General features: G+C 55.3%; 1 protein-coding gene across 1 annotated transcript in view; it reads right to left on the minus strand.

The window, feature by feature from the left end:
• LOC142677647 (amyloid beta precursor protein binding family B member 1-like) overlaps positions 1–15598 on the minus strand; it is a 72221-nt gene that overhangs the window by 13450 nt on the left and 43173 nt on the right. The window contains exons 6-13 of the mRNA XM_075847265.1: positions 14142–14199; positions 13945–14070; positions 13576–13703; positions 13211–13325; positions 13051–13135; positions 12530–12613; positions 10391–10503; positions 3381–3557 (exon numbers count right to left, since the gene is read on the minus strand). Of these exons, the coding sequence (XP_075703380.1) occupies positions 3381–3557; positions 10391–10503; positions 12530–12613; positions 13051–13135; positions 13211–13325; positions 13576–13703; positions 13945–14070; positions 14142–14199 (886 nt within the window). The remainder of the gene's footprint in view (positions 1–3380; positions 3558–10390; positions 10504–12529; positions 12614–13050; positions 13136–13210; positions 13326–13575; positions 13704–13944; positions 14071–14141; positions 14200–15598) is intronic.

Below are 15598 nucleotides of genomic sequence, written 5' to 3' on the forward strand. Positions count from 1 at the left end.
AGGCGGGTACACGAGGGCTGTGGTGAGGGGTCATAGACCAGTACAGAGGTGAGGAGGGTACACGAGGGCCGTGGTGAGGGGTCATAGACCAGTACAGAGGTGAGGAGGGTACACGAGGGCCGTGGTGAGGGGTCATAGACCAGTACAGAGGTGAGGAGGGTACACGAGGGCCGTGGTGAGAGGTCATAGACCAGTATAGAGGTGAGGAGGGTACACGAGGGCCGTGGTGAGGGGTCATAGACCAGTACAGAGGTGAGGCGGGTACACGAGGGCTGTGGTGAGGGGTCATAGACCAGTACAGAGGTGAGGAGGGTACACGAGGGCCGTGGTGAGGGGTCATAGACCAGTACAGAGGTGAGGAGGGTACACGAGGGCCGTGGTGAGGGGTCATAGACCAGTACAGAGGTGAGGAGGGTACACGAGGGCCGTGGTGAGAGGTCATAGACCAGTATAGAGGTGAGGAGGGTACACGAGGGCCGTGGTGAGGGGTCATAGACCAGTACAGAGGTGAGGAGGGTACACGAGGGCCGTGGTGAGGGGTCATAGACCAGTACAGAGGTGAGGCGGGTACACGAGGGCTGTGGTGAGGGGTCATAGACCAGTACAGAGGTGAGGAGGGTACACGAGGGCCGTGGTGAGAGGTCATAGACCAGTACAGAGGTGAGGCGGGTACACGAGGGCTGTGGTGAGGGGTCATAGACCAGTACGGAGGTGAGGAGGGTACACGAGGGCCGTGGTGAGAGGTCATAGACCAGTACAGAGGTGAGGCGGGTACACGAGGGCTGTGGTGAGGGGGTCATAGACCAGTACAGAGGTGAGGAGGGTACACGAGGGCCGTGGTGAGGGGTCATAGACCAGTACAGAGGTGAGGCGGGTACACGAGGGCTGTGGTGAGGGGTCATAGACCAGTGCGGGGGTGAGGAGGGTACACGAGGGCCGTGGTGAGGGGTCATAGACCAGTACAGAGGTGAGGAGGGTACACGAGGGCTGTGGTGAGGGATCATAGACCAGTACAGAGGTGAGGAGGGTACACGAGGGCCGTGGTGAGAGGTCATAGACCAGTACAGAGGTGAGGAGGGTACACGAGGGCTGTGGTGAGGGGTCATAGACCAGTACAGAGGTGAGGAGGGTACACGAGGGCCGTGGTGAGGGGTCATAGACCAGTACAGAGGTGAGGAGGGTACACGAGGGCTGTGGTGAGAGGTCATAGACCAGTACAGAGGTGAGGAGGGTACACGAGGGCCGTGGTGAGAGGTCATAGACCAGTACAGAGGTGAGGAGGGTACACGAGGGCCGTGGTGAGGGGTCATAGACCAGTACAGAGGTGAGGAGGGTACACGAGGGCTGTGGTGAGGGGTCATAGACCAGTACAGAGGTGAGGAGGGTACACGAGGGCTGTGGTGAGAGGTCATAGACCAGTACAGAGGTGAGGAGGGTACACGAGGGCCGTGGTGAGGGGTCATAGACCAGTACAGAGGTGAGGAGGGTACACGAGGGCCGTGGTGAGGGGTCATAGACCAGTACAGAGGTGAGGAGGGTACACGAGGGCTGTGGTGAGAGGTCATAGACCAGTACAGAGGTGAGGAGGGTACACGAGGGCCGTGGTGAGAGGTCATAGACCAGTACAGAGGTGAGGAGGGTACACGAGGGCTGTGGTGAGGGGTCATAGACCAGTGCGGGGGTGAGGAGGGTACACGAGGGCCGTGGTGAGAGGTCATAGACCAGTACAGAGGTGAGGAGGTTACACGAGGGCCGTGGTGAGGGGTCATAGACCAGTACAGAAGTGAGGAGGGTACACGAGGGCCGTGGTGAGGGGTCATAGACCAGTACAGAGGTGAGGAGGGTACACGAGGGCCGTGGTGAGGGGTCATAGACCAGTACAGAGGTGAGGCGGGTACACGAGGGCCGTGGCGAGAGGTCATAGACCAGTACAGAGGTGAGGAGGGTACACGAGGGCCGTGGTGAGAGGTCATAGACCAGTACAGAGGTGAGGGGGGTACACGAGGGCTGTGGTGAGGGGTCATAGACCAGTACAGAGGTGAGGAGGGTACACGAGGGCCGTGGTGAGGGGTCATAGACCAGTACAGAGGTGAGGAGGGTACACGAGGGCCGTGGTGAGGGGTCATAGACCAGTACAGAGGTGAGGAGGGTACACGAGGGCTGTGGTGAGGGGTCATAGACCAGTACAGAGGTGAGGAGGGTACACGAGGGCCGTGGTGAGGGGTCATAGACCAGTACAGAGGTGAGGAGGGTACACGAGGGCTGTGGTGAGAGGTCATAGACCAGTACAGAGGTGAGGGGGGTACACGAGGGCCGTGGTGAGAGGTCATAGACCAGTACAGAGGTGAGGAGGGTACACGAGGGCCGTGGTGAGAGGTCATAGACCAGTACAGAGGTGAGGCGGGTACACGAGGGCCGTGGTGAGGGGTCATAGACCAGTACAGAGGTGAGGAGGGTACACGAGGGCCGTGGTGAGAGGTCATAGACCAGTACAGAGGTGAGGAGGGTACACGAGGGCCGTGGTGAGGGGTCATAGACCAGTACAGAGGTGAGGAGGGTACACGAGGGCCGTGGTGAGGGGTCATAGACCAGTACAGAGGTGAGGAGGGTACACGAGGGCCGTGGTGAGGGGTCATAGACCAGTACAGAGGTGAGGCGGGTACACGAGGGCTGTGGTGAGGCCGGGTTATAGATTACAGAGATCTCCAGGGAAATGTGATTGTAATCCTATAATCTATACGTCATTTATTAGAATATCATGAAGCCGCATGGGGGGGGATAAACCCAGAAATGTGTGCGGGAGGGGGGGGGGTCTTATATCTGTGTCTGGGGGGGGGTCTTATATATGTGTCTGGGGGGGGTCTTATATATGAGTGTGGGGGGGGTCTTATATATGTGTCTGGGGGGGTCTTATATATGTGTCTGGGGGGGGGTCTTATATATGAGTGTGGGGGGGGGTCTTATATATGTGTCTGGGGGGGGTCTTATATGAGTGTGGGGGGGGTCTTATATATGTGTCTGGGGGGGGTCTTATATATGTGTCTGGGGGGGTCTTATATATGTGTGTGGGGGGGGTCTTATATATGAGTGTGGGGGGGGTCTTATATATGTGTCTGGGGGGTCTTATATATGTGTCTGGGGGGGTCTTATATATGAGTGTGGGGGGGGTCTTATATATGTGTCTGTGGGGGGTCTTATATATGTGTCTGGGGGGGTCTTATATATGTGTCTGGGGGTCTTATATCTGTGTCTGGTGGGGTCTTATATCTGTGTCTATAATACAGGAGCAGCGATGAGGGTCACAGGGCGGGGACCGGGACATTATGGCAGGGATTATGGATCTCGTATGTAATGGGGTGATGGATAATAAACCCTCTTACCATGCACGCGGCCTGCACCGCCTCGGACAGAGGAGCAGCGTTGGGTTCGCACCAGAACATGTGACAGATGAAGATTCCCGGGGCCTCGGCCATGATGAAAGCGAAAGAGTGGACGTCCCGTCCGACCCCCATGAAGGAAAGAAACCGGACCCGGCACTCGCTGAGGGTCTCCTCGCTCTGAAAGACAATGCAGAAGAGGTGAGAGACTTCAGCAGTGACCGGCGTGGCCAACGTGGCCTAGTGATGAGCGCGCGCTGCCCACTGCTACATCACCACAAGTCCCGGCCCTGAACAGAGATACGACGACTGCTTTCTGCTCTCTGAACATGTACGTCACTCCGTCCCTATTACAGAAGGGGGTTCACTCCTCATATGAGGACAGTGGATGGAAAGAACCTACAAATACTCCGCCATGTGCTGGTACACACCGCTGCCTCATGTGGCGAGGCCTCGTCACTGCAGGACATAGTTACATAGTTAGTACGGCTGAAAAAAGACACATGTCCATCAAGTTCAACCAAGGGAAGGGAAAAGGGAAGGAAAAATTTCTACACATAGGAGCTAATATTTTTTTGTTCTAGGAAATCATCTAACCCTTTTTTAAAGCCATCTACTGTCCCTGCTGTGACAGCTCCTGCGGTGTCTACTGTCCCTGCTGTGACGGCTCCTGCGGTGTCTACTGTCCCTGCTGTGACGGCTCCTGCGGTGTCTCCTGTCCCTGCTGTGACGGCTCCTGCGGTGTCTCCTGTCCCTGCTGTGACGGCTCCTGCGGTGTCTCCTGTCCCTGCTGTGACGGCTCCTGCGGTGTCTACTGTCCCTGCTGTGACCAGCTCCTGCGGTGTCTCCTGTCCCTGCTGTGACGGCTCCTGCGGTGTCTACTGTCCCTGCTGTGACCAGCTCCTGCGGTGTCTCCTGTCCCTGCTGTGACGGCTCCTGCGGTGTCTACTGTCCCTGCTGTGACGGCTCCTGCGGTGTCTCCTGTCCCTGCTGTGACGGCTCCTGCGGTGTCTACTGTCCCTGCTGTGACGGCTCCTGTGGTGTCTCCTGTCCCTGCTGTGACGGCTCCTGCGGTGTCTCCTGTCCCTGCTGTGACGGCTCCTGCGGTGTCTCCTGTCCCTGCTGTGACGGCTCCTGCGGTGTCTCCTGTCCCTGCTGTGACGGCTCCTGCGGTGTCTCCTGTCGCTGCTGTGACGGCTCCTGCGGTGTATACTGTCCCTGCTGTGACGGCTCCTGCGGTGTCTACTGTCCCTGCTGTGACCAGCTCCTGCGGTGTCTCCTGTCCCTGCTGTGACGGCTCCTGCAGTGCCTCCTGTCCCTGCTGCGACCAGCTCCTGCGGTGTCTACTGTCCCTGCTGTGACGGCTCCTGCGGTGTCTCCTGTCCCTGCTGTGACGGCTCCTGCGGTGTCTCCTGTCCCTGCTGTGACGGCTCCTGCGGTGTCTCCTGTCCCTGCTGTGACGGCTCCTGCGGTGTCTCCTGTCCCTGCTGTGACGGCTCCTGCGGTGTCTCCTGTCGCTGCTGTGACGGCTCCTGCGGTGTCTACTGTCCCTGCTGTGACGGCTCCTGCGGTGTCTACTGTCCCTGCTGTGACCAGCTCCTGCGGTGTCTCCTGTCCCTGCTGTGACGGCTCCTGCAGTGCCTCCTGTCCCTGCTGCGACCAGCTCCTGCGGTGTCTACTGTCCCTGCTGTGACGGCTCCTGCGGTGTCTCCTGTCCCTGCTGTGACGGCTCCTGCGGTGTCTCCTGTCCCTGCTGTGACGGCTCCTGCGGTGTCTCCTGTCCCTGCTGTGACGGCTCCTGCGGTGTCTCCTGTCCCTGCTGTGACGGCTCCTGCGGTGTCTCCTGTCGCTGCTGTGACGGCTCCTGCGGTGTCTACTGTCCCTGCTGTGACGGCTCCTGCGGTGTCTACTGTCCCTGCTGTGACCAGCTCCTGCGGTGTCTCCTGTCCCTGCTGTGACGGCTCCTGCAGTGCCTCCTGTCCCTGCTGCGACCAGCTCCTGCGGTGTCTACTGTCCCTGCTGTGACGGCTCCTGCGGTGTCTCCTGTCCCTGCTGTGACGGCTCCTGCGGTGTCTCCTGTCCCTGCTGTGACGGCTCCTGCGGTGTCTACTGTCCCTGCTGTGACCAGCTCCTGCGGTAGGCTATTCCATAAATTCACCGTTCTTACTGTAAAGAAGCCTTGTCGCCTCTGCAGGTTGAACCTTTTTTTCTCCAGACGGAGGGAGTGCCCCCTTGTTTTTTGAGGGGGTTTTACAAGGAACAGGATTTCACCATATTTTTTGTATGTGCCATTAATATATTTATATAAGTTAATCATGTCCCCCCTTAGTCTTCTTTTTTCAAGGCTAAATAGGTTTAATTCTTTCAATCTTTCCTCATAACTTAGATTCTCCATGCCCCTAATTAGCTTCGTTGCTCTTCTTTGTATTTTTCCTCCTTTCTATGAACTGGAGCCCAGAAATGAACTGCATATTCTAGATGAGGCCTCACTAATGCTTTGTAAAGTGGTAATATTACATCCCTGTCCCGCGAGTCCAGGCCTCTATAATACACGACAATATCCTGCTGGCCTTTGAAGCAGCTGATTGACACTGCATGCTGTTATTGAGTTTATGATTTACAAGTACACCCAGATCCTTCTCAACAAGTGAATCCGCCAGTGTAGCGCCCCCTAGGACATATGATGCTGCAGATTATTACACCCAGATCCTTCTCAACAAGTGACTCCCCCAGTGTAGCGCCCCCTAGGACATATGATGCTGCAGATTATTACACCCAGATCCTTCTCAACAAGTGACTCCCCCAGTGTAGCTCCCCCTAGGACATATGATGCTGCAGATTATTACACCCAGATCCTTCTCCACAAGTGACTCCCCCAGTGTAGCTCCCCCTAGGACATATGATGCTGCAGATTATTACACCCAGATCCTTCTCAACAAGTGACTCCCCCAGTGTAGCTCCCCCTAGGACATATGATGCATGCAGATTATTACACCCAGATCCTTCTCAACAAGTGAATCCGCCAGTGTAGCGCCCCCTAGGACATATGATGCTGCAGATTATTACACCCAGATCCTTCTCAACAAGTGTCTCCCCCAGTGTAGCCCCCCTAGGACATATGATGTCTGCAGATTATTACACCCAGATCCTTCTCAACAAGTGACTCCCCCAGTGTAGCGCCCCCTAGGACATATGATGCTGCAGATTATTACACCCAGATCCTTCTCAACAAGTGACTCCCCCAGTGTAGCTCCCCCTAGGACATATGATGCTGCAGATTATTACACCCAGATCCTTCTCAACAAGTGACTCCCCCAGTGTAGCGCCCCCTAGGACATATGATGCTGCAGATTATTACACCCAGATCCTTCTCAACAAGTGAATCCGCCAGTGTAGCGCCCCCTAGGACATATGATGCTGCAGATTATTACACCCAGATCCTTCTCAACAAGTGACTCCCCCAGTGTAGCTCCCCCTAGGACATATGATGCTGCAGATTATTACACCCAGATCCTTCTCAACAAGTGACTCCCCCAGTGTAGCGCCCCCTAGGACATATGATGCTGCAGATTATTACACCCAGATCCTTCTCAACAAGTGACTCCCCCAGTGTAGCGCCCCCTAGGACATATGATGCTGCAGATTATTACACCCAGATCCTTCTCAACAAGTGAATCCGCCAGTGTAGCGCCCCCTAGGACATATGATGCTGCAGATTATTACACCCAGATCCTTCTCCACAAGTGAATCCGCCAGTGTAGCTCCCCCTAGGACATATGATGCTGCAGATTATTACACCCAGATCCTTCTCAACAAGTGACTCCCCCAGTGTAGCGCCCCATAGGACATATGATGCTGCAGATTATTACACCCAGATCCTTCTCAACAAGTGAATCCGCCAGTGTAGCGCCCCCTAGGACATATGATGCATGCAGGTTGTTGGTACCAAGATGCATAACTTTACATTTATCTACATTAAACTTCATTTGCCAAGTGGACGCCCAAACACTTAGTTTGTATAAATCTGCCTGTAATTCACAAACATCTTCCATAGTCTGAACTATATTACATAGCTTGGTGTCATCTGCAAAAATAGAAATAGTGCTATTAATCCCATCCTCTATATCATTAATAAATAAGTTGAATAATAGTGGTCCCAGCACTGAACCCTGGGGTCACCACTTATAACCGGGGACCATTCAGAGAAGGAATCATTGACCACAACCCTCTGGATACGGTCCTTGAGCCAATTCTCAATCCAATTACAAACTATATTTTCTAAACCTATAGTCCGTAATTTACCCATTAGGCGTCTATGGGGGACAGTGTCAAATGCTTTGCAAAGTCCAAAAACACTAAATCCACAGCGGCCCCTCTGTCTAGGCTTCTGCTCACCTCTTCATAAAAACACTATATCCACAGCGGCCCCTCTGTCTAGGCTTCTGCTCACCTCTTCATATAAACACTATATCCACAGCGGCCCCTCTGTCTAGACTTCTGCTCACCTCTTCATATAAACACTATATCCACAGCGGCCCCTCTGTCTAGGCTTCTGCTCACCTCTTCATATAAACACTATATCCACAGCGGCCCCTCTGTCTAGACTTCTGCTCACCTCTTCATATAAACACTATATCCACAGCGGCCCCTCTGTCTAGGCTTCTGCTCACCTCTTCATATAAACACTATATCCACAGCGGCCCCTCTGTCTAGACTTCTGCTCACCTCTTCATATAAACACTATATCCACAGCGGCCCCTCTGTCTAGGCTTCTGCTCACCTCTTCATATAAACACTATATCCACAGCGGCCCCTCTGTCTAGACTTCTGCTCACCTCTTCATATAAACACTATATCCACAGCGGCCCCTCTGTCTAGGCTTCTGCTCACCTCTTCATATAAACACTATATCCACAGCGGCCCCTCTGTCTAGACTTCTGCTCACCTCTTCATATAAACACTATATCCACAGCGGCCCCTCTGTCTAGGCTTCTGCTCACCTCTTCATATAATCATTATATCCACAGCGGCCCCTGTCTAGGCTTCTCCTCACCTCTCATATAATCACTAAATCCACAGCGGCCCCTCTGTCTAGACTTCTGCTCACCTCTCATATAAACACTAAATCCACAGCGGCCCCTCTGTCTAGGCTTCTGCTCACCTCTTCATAAAAACAGATTAGGTTAGTTTGACAACTTCTGTCCTTAGTAAAACCGTGCTGGCTGTCACTTATAATGCTATTTATTGTCACATAATCCTGTATATAGTCCCTCAATAGCCCCTCAAACATTTTCCCCACGATGGATGTTAAGCTTACTGGTCTATAATTACCCGGGGAAGACCTAGAGCCCTTTTTGAAAATAGGCACCACATTTGCCCTGCGCCAGTCCCTTGGCACTATACCAGTCACTAGAGATTCTCTGAATATTATGAAAAGGGGGACAGAAATAACTGAACTAAGCTCTTTAAGAACTCTAGGGTGTAACCCATCTGGTCCCGGGGCCTTGTGCACATTTATTTTATTTAATTTAGCTTGGACCATCTCTACATTCATCCAATTCAGTATATCAGCTGATATATTAACAGCACTGGCACCGGCTACATCAGCTCCTCAGCACTGGCACCGGCTACATCAGCTCCTCAGCACTGGCCCCGGCTACATCAGCTGCTCTTTCTTCAGTTGTATATACAGAGCTAAAGAACCCATTTAGTAACTCATGAGCTCTACACTGAATGTCCAGACCTGGGGCCGCTCAACGTCAGCAGCAAGTTTTTCCTGAGCGCACACTGCGGGATTAGAGATCAGAACCCTCCACAGTATAAGACCCATCATCCTCCGCAGTATAAGACCCATCATCCTCCGCAGTATAAGACCCATCATCCTCCGCAGTATAAGACCCATCATCCTCCGCAGTATAAGACCCATCATCCTCAGCAGTATAAGACCCATCATCCTCTCATCCTCCGCAGTATAAGACCCATCATCCTCTCATCCTCCGCAGTATAAGACCCATCATCCTCCGCAGTATAAGACCCATCATCCTCCGCAGTATAAGACCCATCATCCTCTCATCCTCCGCAGTAGAAGACCCATCATCCTCTCATCCTCCGCAGTAGAAGACCCATCATCCTCCGCAGTATAAGACCCATCATCCTCCGCAGTATAAGACCCATCATCCTCTCATCCTCCGCAGTATAAGACCCATCATCCTCTCATCCTCCGCAGTATAAGACCCATCATCCTCTCATCCTCCGCAGTAACAGACCCATCATCCTCTCATCCTCCGCAGTATAAGACCCATCATCCTCTCATCCTCCACAGTATAAGACCCATCATCCTCCGCAGTATAAGACCCATCATCCTCTCATCCTCCACAGTATAAGACCCATCATCCTCCGCAGTATAAGACCCATCATCCTCCGCAGTATAAGACCCATCATCCTCCGCAGTATAAGACCCATCATCCTCTCATCCTCCGCAGTATAAGACCCATCATCCTCTCATCCTCAGCAGTATAAGACCCATCATCCTCTCATCCTCCGCAGTATAAGACCCATCATCCTCCGCAGTATAAGACCTATCATCCTCTCATCCTCCGCAGTATAAGACCCATCATCCTCCGCAGTATAAGACCTATCATCCTCTCATCCTCCGCAGTATAAGACCCATCATCCTCTCATCCTCAGCAGTATAAGACCCATCATCCTCTCATCCTCAGCAGTATAAGACCCATCATCCTCAGCAGTATAAGACCCATCATCCTCTCATCCTCCGCAGTATAAGACCCATCATCCTCCGCAGTATAAGACCGATGATCCTCAGCAGTATAAGACCCATCATCCTCAGCAGTATAAGACCCATCATCCTCTCATCCTCCGCTCTGGGCCTCTACAACAGGGGATGGTGTAATAAACAGCGCCTCCTATAGTGCAGGTATGAACTGCCTGCCGACATCCTCCTCTATCATAGACCGTGAACACGCAGGCGTCCTCAGAGATCAGGGAGCTCGTACCTGCAGGTGTAAGACCGTTACAGTAGCGGAGGCCACGTTGACAGTGACGGGGGACCAGCCGGCGCGGTCGGTGTTGATCGCAGTCTGCAGGGTGTTGTTTATGACGTCCATTCCTACAGGAAACAAGAAACAGCGTCAATAATCCACCGCCCGACCATTTACCCCTCCCCCATATAACAGGCGTCAGGGGTCAGGACGCTGTAGTCCTGTCCATGCGGGTAACTGCTGACATGGCGGAGACTGGTAGGGTGGCATGAGGTGACTGGGACCAAAATGGCAGCAGCTTCTCCTCGTTACCAGGGAGGATAGGGACGTGGACGGGACGCGGCTGGACTTATGCATTACACTCCATAATGACTGGTGGTGGTTTTGTCAGTGGTATCTGGGCATGTGGCACATGTCACCAGCCGCTGCCGGAGGGCCGAGGGCCGGGCACATGTCACCAGCCGCTGCCGGAGGGCTGAGGGCCGGGCACATGTCACCAGCCGCTGCCGGAGGGCCGGGCACATGTCACCAGCCGCTGCCGGAGGGCCATTTAGATTAGTCATCAGAATAAGATTCCCTCACACTCCTTCTCTTCATGTCCGTCATACACGGATAGTGGCTGGTGACCGGCTCATGCAGCTTTATGTTACCACCGCATGTGTATAAAAATGGCCGGACCATTGTACAGAACAATCACTGTTACACTTTGTGTCTCCCTTATGTCCTCATAGATTGTAAGCTCTTGCGAGCAGGGTCCTCACTCCCCAGGTTTGAATTGTAAATGAACTTTGTCACTATGTAATGTCTGATATTGTTTGTTTCATGTTCCCTCTAAATTGTAAAGTGCTGCGTAATATGTTGGCGCTATATGAATAAAGATTATTATTATGTCACCAGCCGCTGCCGGAGGGCTGAGGGCCGGGCACATGTCACCAGCCGCTGCCGGAGGGCCGGGCAGATGTCACCAGCCGCTACCGGAGGGCTGAGGGCCGGGCACATGTCACCAGCCGCTGCCGGAGGGCTGAGGGCCGGGCAGATGTCACCAGCCGCTGCCGGAGGGCTGAGGGCCGGGCACATGTCACCAGCCGCTGCCGGAGGGCTCAGGGCCGGGCACATGTCACCAGCCGCTGCCGGAGGGCTCAGGGCCGGGCACATGTCACCAGCCGCTGCCGGAGGGCTGAGGGCCGGGCACATGTCACCAGCCGCTGCCGGAGGGCTGAGGGCCGGGCACATGTCACCAGCCGCTGCCGGAGGGCTGAGGGCCGGGCACATGTCACCAGCCGCTGCCGGAGGGCTGAGGGCCGGGCAGATGTCACCAGCCGCTGCCGGAGGGCTGAGGGCCGGGCAGATGTCACCAGCCGCTGCCGGAGGGCTGAGGGCCGGGCACATGTCACCAGCCGCTGCCGGAGGGCTGAGGGCCGGGCACATGTCACCAGCCGCTGCCGGAGGGCTGAGGGCCGGGCACATGTCACCAGCCGCTGCCGGAGGGCTGAGGGCCGGGCACATGTCACCAGCCGCTGCCGGAGGGCTGAGGGCCGGGCAGATGTCACCAGCCGCTGCCGGAGGGCTGAGGGCCGGGCAGATGTCACCAGCCGCTGCCGGAGGGCTGAGGGCCGGGCACATGTCACCAGCCGCTGCCGGAGGGCTGAGGGCCGGGCACATGTCACCAGCCGCTGCCGGAGGGCTGAGGGCCGGGCACATGTCACCAGCCGCTGCCGGAGGGCTCAGGGCCGGGCACATGTCACCAGCCGCTGCCGGAGGGCTGAGGGCCGGGCAGATGTCACCAGCCGCTGCCGGAGGGCTGAGGGCCGGGCACATGTCACCAGCCGCTGCCGGAGGGCTGAGGGCCGGGCACATGTCACCAGCCGCTGCTGGAGGGCTGAGGGCCGGGCACATGTCACCAGCCGCTGCCGGAGGGCTGAGGGCCGGGCACATGTCACCAGCCGCTGCCGGAGGGCTGAGGGCCGGGCACGTCACCAGCCGCTGCCGGAGGGCTGAGCACATGTCACCAGCCGCTGCCGGAGGGCTGAGGGCCGGGCACATGTCACCAGCCGCTGCCGGAGGGCTCAGGGCCGGGCACATGTCGGTCACTTTATAATGAAGTGTTGTCATGAACCGGTCACAGACAATATCCCAGATCCCGCCAGAACTTACCCGCGGGTTTACTGACGGCGACGTTCCCCAAGTAGAAGACCTGGAAGCGCTGAGCAAGTTCATTCTTTGGAGCCGGAAACTCAACTGGAAGAAAAGCCAAACAATCCCTGAACGGGGGGCTCCGGGTCTGACAGCGTCCCCCCTCCTCCTACCAACCTGGTGAATATGGGAACGTCGGGTGACAAGAGATGAGACTACCACTCCCAGCCTCCACACAGGAGTCCCCCAGCTCTCCTGGCGTTACCTGATATTGACCGCAGCCGGATCTGACAGTCGCGTCTCCGGGAAAGCTGGGTGAGGTTTCATGTCAGACATATTTGTTTCCCTCCAACTTTCCCCAAAACAGAAGAAACTGAGAGAATAACGACTAGAACTTTTAACCCTTTGGAAGATGATGACTTTACAGTCAGATATTTCTGAAGGTTTATATTGTGGGGGCAGGGATGACGCGTGAAGAGGTGGGGCGAGGACATTGTGATCTGGGGCCCCGTGAATTCACCTGACATTATATGGATCCTGACCTTGGAAAGGGACGTCCACCATACGGGACTGGTCCAGGAACAGGCCGTCCATGAGGGATCGTGTGGTCCGTCTTTCAGCCATTATCTGTAGGTGATAATATGAGAGTCACGATGGGTGGTCCTAAGATCCTCCGTACACCAGTCACACGGGATGACGTACCCGGGAGCAGACGCCGTGCAGACCCGTCGCTATGGCCTTGGCGGGCGTCTGGCACCGGAACACGTGGCACTTCAGCAGCAGCGTCAGCTTGTCTCTCGCTACGTAGGCAAAGTCCCTGCGATCAGGAGGAGAGGGGGGCGAATGTACATATAGATTATATAGACATGCACCTATATAAGACAACACATGCTCCACACTGTACGGTCACCTCCTCCAGTACACGTGTAATCTATATATATATATACTATACCTCTCTCTGGGTCCATCAACAGCAGCATAATAACAAGGAGAAGGAAAGAGGTTAAGTAATAAGAGCTAGTCAGTAAGGGGTTAAAGTAAGACCCCCCCCCGCAGCGGGCCCTCACCTGCCATCATCTCTGCCCACGCCCCATACACGGATGCCAACGATGGGCTGGGAGTGCAGTAACGTCTGCCCGGAGTCGTCATAGAGCTTCAGAGAGTCATCGTCCAACACCAGCAGCATGTCCTTCCCCTGCAAGACACCGGGGGTCACCACAAACAGGGGTCTCCCCCTAACATGCACAGCAGTGTTTCCCAGCCCGGCACCTCAGGCTCTTACGGGTTCATGGGCGGAGATCTTATATCCCTACAGAACGCAGCAGTAGTAGGCTTTACCCTCCCAGCAGGACGCTTGAGGTGACCTCCACCGCTGGTCACCCCTGTGCTGGTATTTGTAGTTCATCATGTGCCCGGGGCGTTGATCAGTGACTTACCTGTGCCAGGCTCTGGCTGTGAATAGACAGTTGTCGGATGCAGCTATTCACTGCCACGCTGCTCCTTCCCGGGGACAAGTCGTCCTCCGTCATCTCAACCCAACCCAGAGAGCAAACCGGGAACCTCTGCAAGAGACAAAACCCTCAGAAAAGGAGGAAGACGAGGGCAGAGAGAAGAGAGGCTGTGACGGACGTACCTGTGGCCCCGAGTCACCCATCAGCAGTGGCCCCTTCTCTTCTGATGACTGAAAAGAGCTGTGGAGGAGAAACATCAAATAATAACTCATCACATTACAACGAAAACACGTGAAATATCCGGCCCCCAAACTCAGCACCTGCCCATGTGTGACCCAACGGAGAGCTACATCCAGCCCACTACAGGGTGACCCAAACCGGAGGAGGATATAACGCCTGGTGTCTGCTCCACCCACTACAGGGTGACCCAAACCGGAGGAGGATATAATACCTGGAGTCTGCCCCGCCCACTGCAGGGTGACCCAAACCGGAGGAGGATATAACGCCTGGAGTCTGCTCCACCCACTGCAGGGTGACTCAAACCGGAGGAGGATATAATACCTGGTGTGTGCTCCACCCACTGCAGGGTGACTCAAACCGGAGGAGGATATAATACCTGGTGTGTGCTCCACCCACTGCAGGGTGACCCAAACCGGAGGAGGATATAATACCTGGAGTCTGCTCCACCCACTGCAGGGTGACTCAAACCGGAGGAGGATATAATACCTGGAGTCTGCTCCACCCACTGCAGGGTGACCCAAACCGGAGGAGGATATAATACCTGGTGTCTGCCCCGCCCACTGCAGGGTGACCCAAACCGGAGGATATAATACCTGGTGTCTGCCCCTCCCACTGCAGGGTGATCCAAACTGGAGGTGGATATAATACCTGGAGTCTGCCCCGCCCACTGCAGGGTGATCCAAACCGGAGGACGATATAATACCTGGAGTCTGCCCCGCCCACTGCAGGGTGACCCAAACCGGAGGAGGATATAATACCTGGAGTCTGCCCCGCCCACTACAGGGAGACACGAACCGGAGGAGGATATAATACCTGGTGTCTGCCCCTCCCACTGCAGGGTGACCCAAACCGGAGGATATAATACCTGGTGTCTGCCCCTCCCACTGCAGGGTGATCCAAACCAGAGGACGATATAATACCTGGAGTCTGCCCCGCCCACTACAGGGTGACCCTAACCGGAGGAGGATATAATACCTGGTGTCTGCCCCGCCCACTGCAGGGTGACCCAAACCGGAGGAGGATATAATACTTGGAGTCTGCCCCGCCCACTGCAGGGTGACCCAAACCAAAGGAGGATATAATACCTGGTGTCTGCCCCGCCCACTGCAGGGTGACCCAAACCAGAGGAGGATATAATACCTGGAGTCTGCCCCGCCCACTGCAGGGTGACCCAAACCAGAGGCGGATATAACACCTGGTGTCTGCCCCTCCCACTGCAGGGTGACTCAAACCAGAGGAGGATATAATACCTGGAGTCTGCCCTGCCCACTGCAGGGGGAGGAGGATATAATACCTGGAGTCTGCCCCGCCCACTACAGGGTGACCCAAACCAGAGGAGGATATAATACCTGGTGTCTGACCCTCCCACTACAGGGTGACTCAAACCAGAGGAGGATAT

This window comes from Rhinoderma darwinii (assembly GCF_050947455.1).
Source record: "Rhinoderma darwinii isolate aRhiDar2 chromosome 2 unlocalized genomic scaffold, aRhiDar2.hap1 SUPER_2_unloc_38, whole genome shotgun sequence".
NCBI lineage: Eukaryota > Metazoa > Chordata > Amphibia > Anura > Rhinodermatidae > Rhinoderma > Rhinoderma darwinii.